Here is an 8,835-nt window from a genome sequence, read left to right as displayed (position 1 = left end):
TGCATGCCGATCATTCGTGAGAACTCCACCACCGAAGTCGTGTCTCAACACGAGAAGATGACCAGCGACGACAGCGCAAGGGTGAGCGTGGCGTGGACAAGGAGAATTCGCTGGTATAGCCAATGCTAACCTGTACCAACTGCACCAAGTGGGTGATGTTGATGAAGATCAACTATGAGGCTATATATATATATATATATATATATATATATATATATAGGGTGTAGCCGCGTAGGAGGCGATCGATCTCGGGACGACAGTACAGTGATTCTATCCGTTGATAGAAGAAGCCAAATATAAACTATCATTTATCTAAAAAATGCATGCATGGGTGCCGAACAGTAGTAGCTCAGGTGTATATGCAGTAATTAATAATGCAACACTCAGATATGCCATCCAGTAGCATTTTCCATGGTAGACTATTTGCATGCTACGTTTTGGACTTATAGTCTTGCAATTTTATACTTTTGTCGTCTTATGAATCTTACAATATAAACTAGAATGACATAAACTCATGTTTTCTTGCGTTGTATGTGTCGACATTTCCATTTTGTCTTTCCGTATGTATTCTGACCATTATTTTATCTAAATTATTTTTGATTTTCGATGAATCCCATTTTTCCAAATTATTTTGATTGTTTCAGTGAAAATGTTTTTTAAAATTTTGATTTTTTTCCCGTGATAAACTGTAATAGTAGAAATGAAAGAGTTTATTCCTGATTTTTATCCCTAACGCTGACGCAGCCCACACACGGTGTATGAGGTGACATTGTGACATACGACTGTGGCTGCTAAAAGCCGTTGGTCTCCGTGAACGACGGAGAAAACAGGGATATGAGATTAAAATGCTAGCAGCGAAAACAGAATAGCAAAATACAATATAATAACTGATTCGCTGACGAAAGAAATGGAATGACCACACACAAACATTACATAATATTATTGGTGTCATAGAGACAAGTCAAGTCAAGCCCACCGTGACCAGCAACAGCTCTAGTGCTCCATCCAGAATTTTCCAACAAGAAACCCACTTTCAATCCAAATATATACACAAATACATTAGACAAGCATACTAGGAACCACATATGTGGCAGTTAGACGAATCCACGAGTCACGACAGATAAATGGCAACATCATAAGTTTTCCCGGTAGATCGCTGCATTTAGGGTGGATCGATGGAATATCATCTCCCATGGTCGAAACATAGCCTGACAAAAAAGAGGAAAACAAGAGTGAATTTGAGATCAATTTGAAAATGCTATAATCACAGTAGTGCCAGAGAACGAACCTAATGGCCATGACCAACAAGTGAAAGAAGGAACGCCCGATAGTTTCCTGATGTTTCGGAGTTGATAGCCTCAGCTAATGGCTTCTTATACTTCTTGAAGTACTCTGCCTTGATATATTGCATGTCAATCTCAGTCCTCGTCACCACGACCCTTGTAAGTGTCTTCTCATCGGTGCCTAAACCTTTCATGGCCTTTCGTAAGAGCTGTATTCATGTCATTAAGAGAAAATTGGTCATGTTGCAAGTATCAAACTAAGAAAACAGAGGTCTTAAACTATCATTAGATTCTACAGTGGTAAACATAAGAGGTTTAACAAAGATTACAAGATTTGTTAAAAAGTAAAAGTTGATCAAGGATGCTATCCTAAAATCTGCATAGAAAGTAACATGCATACATAAAACATAGCACCATGTGATCTCATGGTAATAGCATATTCTATCAGGGCAGCAGCATTCCCATAAGATACTGGGGAGCCAAATGAAAAAGGCAGCTAGGACAGTCTAGGAGGGGACTCATGGGCACCAAAGATGAGCAATCCTGAACATGCTCATTTCACAGCATTAGCAGAAAATAACGCTTTGGAATGGTGGCAACTTACATATAATTAAAATAAGAAATAAAATATACAAAGATCAACTCTAGATGGTACAGCAAACTTTATATCAGTGTCATATCAACAAGTGATCTTTGCTTCACCAAATGTTAAATTATAATTTCATGAGAAAGAAGAACAGCTGTTGGCTACGGCTATCAGCAAGACATAACTTGACTCTAAAACAATCAGTGATTTTATATACCTATGGTGCCTGCACAGAATTTCAAAAGCTACAATATTTCTTTACTGAAAACAGCATGGGTGCAGTACCTTAGCAAAATACTTCGCTGGGTTTTCCGCGCATCTGAGGATAGTCAAAAGTGCAAATTCAAAGTTTCCAGATGTTTCGCTCTTGACAACCTATCATATATAAAGAACACTGTGAAAAATTCCAGAGAATAAAAAAAAATGCTTATTCCAGAAGTGTACAGAACAGAAGTGTTACCTTCTCTAATTTCCGGTCATACATATGATGGTAAGCAGAAGAAACAGATGCCAAGTGTGCCCAACTGCGTTCAGTGAAAACACGGATAAAGGTCTTCTCATCCGTACCCAGCCTTTTCTCACCAGCTTTGTACAAATCCTTTGCATCATGTGTCACAATGGTAGGATCAACCTCAGGACCTTCATAGCGTGGAATCCCCACATAGGCAAGTAAAAGCTGAAATATACATTATATCGTTAATTACTTCTGGCAGAAAAAGTGCAATTTAAATTGAACAGATTTAACTACTAATAAAAAAATGATGATTGGCATACAGCACATGAAGTTCATGCTACATATCTCTTTGTACATTAGGTAAAAAGGCATAAATGACTACAGGAAAGCAACTGAAGCAACTTCCCATCAGTAATTGCAATATGCCAATGAAGAATGGGCATTTCATTAGTCGTACAACACAGACATTAGATGTGAGGATATCTCATAGACATTAGACTCACAATGGCAGATTATGCAGTCATTTAGCAGCACATGGAAGTTGTTCCAAAGAAATTATAACCAAATATTCACCTTCCTAATGCTGGTCAGTGTAATACTAAAAGTTGAATAAAATGAGTAATTTAAGTGTCTTTCATGTATCATCATGTATGGGGCGAAGTAGAACAAATGTAAGGCAGATACTCTAAGTACTAAGGATCAGGACCTTCTGGTGATCGCCAGATGTGTGGTGACCAATGTCATGCTCAAGATAAGTACCGAATCTAGCATAATAAGTCTGTTTCATTATTTGCAACTGTGATGGTGTCCTGGAACATATAATCTCAGTGGCTGCTCTCAGATCCATAGTGTCACCGCTTAGAGCTTCTCTCAAAACAGTTGCATCACGTCCAGCAGGATCAAGAATCCACAGCGACATAGCTTTCTGGAGCCACATGAAACAAAGTTAACATATTTAACACACCGATCTTGATAAATTAAACATAAACACATGATTGAAGCAACACATTCACATTTTTAGCTAATTGATTTTGATTCCTAATCATCAGTTTTCATTGGTGAATATAGAGTACAGTTGATAAAGCATATTGGTACAGCTAGATTAACGATTTGATTATTCAATAAAGAGAAGAATCTTTCAAGAACTTTTCATGCCTTGTGGTTTCCACTGAGTTCAGATGAAATACGATGGAAGAGTTCCTCATGATACATAGCCCTGTATTCCTGTTGAATAAGTCCACGCTGAACTGAATCGCGATGAGTAAGTATGTTTATCACTGCTGTACTATCACAGCCAAACCCTGGAAATCCATCAACCAAGACACAATATAAAGAAAGTCAGCATGTAACCACCTCCTACAAGTCAGTAGTGAAAAAAAAACTTTGATATCTAAGTAAAAACATCAAAGTATGCACAACACTCAATTTCTGAAATTCAATTCCATGTCTAAGTTCGACTATTTATGCTCAATTGCAGACAACAGCTATTGTCATTCAAGCATATCAAACTAACTCACTATAAACAAGTTTCAATTTTGTTGATGAAAAAATAAAGGATTATAAATCTGTTTGTTATAAAAATACAAGACAAAAGAAGCACCTTGAATTACTAGTTCCAAGTAACACATAGAGAATTACAACATTTTAGTTATTTAAAGTTACAAGTAATGGTCAAAGTCACATCTCTAATCCATGGAATGTCAGAAAGACTAAATGGAAAGAGCAGATGGATTATACATGTCAGTAACAAAAAAGATCGTGGAAGGGTAGAAACAGTTGACCTGATTTTTGGCTTTTTGTTTCGGCAGTTGGTGCACAGCACTCTTAAGATATTGTGAGGAAATTGGAATGTTTATGGCAAGGAAATGCATAACAGAATAGAAATGAACAAAACAATAAAATAATTAGCAAACACATCAACTTGCATACCAGCGAGCTAAAGAATTCTTATCACAAATATTAGAGCATACAAAACAACACCATACTTCCCTTGAAAAACAAAATCTTAGATATGTGAGCCCTATAGTTATTATGCATTTCCCTCAGCTACTGTACACTAATTTAATTATCTAGTAGACATGTGGAATATATTGCCTGCCAGAATTGTGCTACTTGACCCCAAGAACAGACTATTCAAGGCTCGAACCCACACGTGACTTGCCCTTATATTAATCCATTATACCCACTTGACCCCAAATTGTAGTCAGACAAAACAAAAAATGTCTTAATCACTGGAATTGCCATCAATGCATCCAGACCAATCGCTACCCAATTTCTGACCTAGCAACTGCAGTCAATCTCCCTCAAGGAAATATCCAATGGCCTATATAATATAAGCCTCTAATAACAAGAACCCTCTTCGACCACCTCCCAATCTGCCATCTGAGTCTAAGCCCAGTCCGGCCAGCCCCCCTAGAATAGGGAATTCTAGTCTAGCTTCGCCCAGCTCCTCTCCTCGACACACCCCCAAACTCGCATGCCAGGCAACCAAATAGCAACGATGGTTTCCGCCCCCCATAGCCATATCATAATCTCGTGTTCATTCAGCCACAATATCCGACCGAAAACGAAAATCGAACAACGACGCCGCGCGAGGGACCCCGACGGATTGTGGGGGGGCAGACGGAAATTTGGGCGAGAACCCGAGGTGGGGAAAGTAGTGGCGTAGCGGACCTTTGAAGGCCTTGTGGAGGTCGATGGCGTCCTGGCGTGGGTTCGGGGGCGCCGGCGGCAGGGTGAGGCTCGCCATCGCCGGCAATCGCTGCTGCGCGGTGCGCGCGGCCCCGCGATTCGATTCGATTTGGTCGGCTCGTGGTCGTGGAGGGAGATTAGCGAAATGGGTAGGTGCAATTTGGTGCGCGCTTTGCTGCGTTAAAAAGGATGAGGACGACGGTAGCGGCTCTAGCGAGGAGCAAAGCGTGGACCGCGTCAAAGCCGTCCGGGTCGTTTACGTGGCCGCTTCAACGGACGGCACGGCGCGGACTTTACTGGGTTCGGGTTGCCATTTGCCAACCGGAGAGGCCCTGCCCTGCCCTGTCTGCGTTGCCCTTGGTTTCGGTTATTGTTAAGCACCTGTTAAGCTTGGATGTCTACTAGGTCTGCAGCTCCGTCGACATCGCGTCATCGCTTTCGGCATGGACAGCAGCTCTGATGAACCAGTACCAAGAAATCCTGTGCATGCAAGGATCATTTTTGTACACTACTAGGAGCTAAAACATGCAAGAATCCCGACCCGAGGAATGTAGACTATGGTTCGATTTTGTACACTACTAGAGGAGCCAAAACATGCAAGAATCATTTTTGCAATCGACTTTTACGGACGAGTTGAATCAGATGCAGTACAAAATTGAGCGGCAGGAGAGTGAAGTGTGAAGAACATGCACCCTGAGTATATAGGGCCTGTTTGGATTTTGATAAAATGTAGAAGCTGGCTTAAACTTTTATGCAGCTTACACAAGCTACAAAATCCTAGATCCCATAATCTGGGAAGCTAAGAGAACCTAGCTTCTTGCACCTTGTTTAGTTCTAATTTTTTTTTGCAAAATGAACATTGTAACGCTTTCGTTTGTATTTGACAAATATCGTCCAATTATAAATTAACTAAGCTCAAAAGATTCGTCTCACAAATTACAATTAAATTATGCAAATAGTTATTCTTTTTTATCTATATTTAGTGCACTATGCATGTGCCGCAAAAATCGATGTGACGGGAAATCTGAAAATTTTGTAAAAATTTTTTAGAACTAAACAAAAGGCCTTGACGTTAAAAGACAATTTTGCACCTCACTGTTTCTCCCTTGGTATTATAGTAATTTTTGCTCTGTAAAGCAACCTCCCTCACCTTTTATAATTTATGGATCCAAGGGTATCCAAACATAGCCATAAGGCAGACTAGGTAAACCTCCTAGACAAACGATGGATCAAGCTGGATATACCGAGCTAAGGTAAGTTCATTCTAGTCTGCCCTCTGTCCTTCTCTATATGGTAGGGTGATGCTTTGGATGGACTAGGTTGGGCTTTGTGTGATCGTAAACGGACATGTACTTTTTGAGTGGTTTCATCTATCATGATATACTCTGATCCACTTTATGCAAATATACTGCTCACATGGACTCATTGATAGTAGATACCTTTCTTTTGATCCACTGATTTTTGTTGAGGCTAGTGTAAATGAATAAACAAATCAATGGCATGCCATATCTTGATTATTCCTGTTCGTTTAAATTACATCTCACCCGATTAGGTAAAAAAATATTCTGTAGTTTGAGTATTGATATGGCGCAGTAATCGGCAGGTATATGGACATATGGTGCTTGTGGAGTGTTTGTGCTTTAGATCTCTGTTGTTGAGTGGTGCAGTAGTTTAGAGTTGGGAAGCAGTGCAAATTGAGGTCCTAAGGGCACTCACAATGCAGACCCTATCATAGAGTTTAAAATTATTTATTACCTCGGATAATGTGGACTTAGAACTCTAAATAAGATTTGAAGTCTTATTTTTTCTATCTCTTTCTTCAATAAATATGCTGCCACATCAGCAAAATACCATAAATAATATATAATTAATTGTCTTGAACTCTGTGATAGAGTCTTGTGTTGTGAGTGCCCTAATCCAACTGGCTGTTATAATTGTTTTATTAGTTGATACCTTTGTTATTGTTGCTTCTTGTTGTCCTAAGGCTTTTTTTTATCCTACTCTGTCGTATTGCTGAGTCTAGATCTCTTCTTCTTTTTAACTAAAAAAACATGCGCTGCCACAGAACTTTCTAAGAAATAAAATTGTTATTCATAGAGCGTATTACTATATTGTATCTTAGTTACTATAGAAGAATACACCACATATTTCCATGGGATGTTCTTAAAAATAAAATTACTCTATTCTATAGAGAGTATTAATATATGGTAAGACATGCCGCTTTTCATATGGCCGTGCTGCAGTCACACATGAATCCAGCAGAGTAATGTGCCCGTGTGGTTGCATACTCTTGTACCACCCATATCATTCATCAAAGTTGAAGTGTTGTACTTGTTGTGTGCGTACTTCCTCCGTCCCAAAATAGATGTCATTATTGCTTCCCAAAAAGTCAAACACTTTTAACTTTGATCAAATATATTTAAAAAATTATTATTATTTATAGTATATAATTGATATTATTAGATAGATCATTGAATATATTTTTATAATAAACTTATTTTTGAGATATAAATATTACATGTACTTTTTATAAACTTAGTCAAAGTTGAAAAAATTTGACTTACACATCCTATAATGATCTTTATCTTGGAAAGGAAGGAGCAGAGCGGTAGACTGATTCGCATTGGAGCAGATAGGCACAAGCTAAACGTGGCCGATTAGACAAAGCACGGCGTGTGGGGTGATCCAACAGCCAGCCTTTCTTTGTATTGTACTACTCAGTACGTGCAGGACATTGAAGACTTGGACCCGTTCTTGTAGCCTCGTGCATCGCAGCCGGTTAAGTTGGGTGACAAACCAGATTAGGTGAACCAAACGTTCAGCCCAACACGACAAGGTCAGGGTCAGGCCCATAAAGCCAAAATGTTTCGTCAGCCCCCCCCCCCCCCCCCCCCCCCCCCTCTCCGACAGTAACCTTCTACCTGCATTATTCATATCAAAACAGCTGCAACCATGACGGCCGGTACTAAAAAAAAGTTACAAGCTTGACGAGGACTCACGATCAAATCAAGGTATCGAGCCAGATTGAGCCCTTCGCCCTTGCTGACGAGAGGAGGTGGAAACGGGAAGAGGACGACATGAGCAAGGGACGACATCATCCGGGAATTATCTAGAGATGGACTTATCATGCATTTTATAGGAGTATTCTCTAGTGTGGATGATTTCGTCCCTATTGTAACACCTAACGTGTTATATAAGACCACTAGCACTAACCTTGCAACATTAACTTAATTCTGGTAAGAACTCTTCATGTGAGATGAAAGGTTAGCCGACATGCAAGACTGAGCTAAATAAAGGGCTATAACAGAGATGTCATGGACTGTGTGATGCAAAAAGCTTAACAAGGTGAAGAGATGGAAGCAAAGATGAGAGGCAATGGAGTGAAAGACAACGTGAAGGCAAAGTTATGTGCATAAGGCTTTGTTTTTCACCTGCCACGAGATGATTAGAGAAGTAACAATGGCTGAATCGATATGATATATAGTTGTATTACTAAAAGGGGTAGTTTAAGTTGCAAATGCTTCGCTCAAAAAAGTTGCAAATGCGGTTATCTAGTGCTACTCTAAGTGATCTAACTTTGCATGTGCATTGGGATCGAGTGGCGAGGTTAGTACAAGTGAAAACCTTTGAAAAAAATATTTACAAAATGCTAACTCAGAGCTAAAGGTATTGGTCATCATGTGGGAGACCTAATAGAGTTAGCGATTTGGAAAGGTATGAGAAAGGAGTTTGGTGGAGTGTTTTTACACTCAAAGGAGCTCTCTGGTGGGCACCAAAGAGATATAGCGCAGAACAACGATCCACCTGAGTTGTCTTTCAAA

The 8,835-nt window shown here is 39.6% G+C and overlaps 1 protein-coding gene across 1 annotated transcript; it reads right to left on the bottom strand.

The window, feature by feature from the left end:
- LOC8056228 (annexin D5) lies at window positions 867-5,373 on the bottom strand. Its single transcript, XM_002460138.2, has 7 exons — window positions 4,997-5,373; window positions 3,479-3,624; window positions 3,030-3,248; window positions 2,330-2,545; window positions 2,155-2,244; window positions 1,289-1,492; window positions 867-1,208 (listed from the first exon to the last, which is right to left on the bottom strand). The coding sequence occupies exons 1-6, from the start codon at window positions 5,070-5,072 to the stop codon at window positions 1,289-1,291; spliced, it is 951 nt and encodes a 316-aa protein (XP_002460183.1). The 5' UTR covers window positions 5,073-5,373; the 3' UTR covers window positions 867-1,208.

Source organism: Sorghum bicolor, chromosome 2 (assembly GCF_000003195.3).
Source record: "Sorghum bicolor cultivar BTx623 chromosome 2, Sorghum_bicolor_NCBIv3, whole genome shotgun sequence".
NCBI classification, from domain to species: Eukaryota; Viridiplantae; Streptophyta; class Magnoliopsida; order Poales; family Poaceae; genus Sorghum; species Sorghum bicolor.
This window is presented reverse-complemented; position numbering and strand designations above follow the sequence as displayed.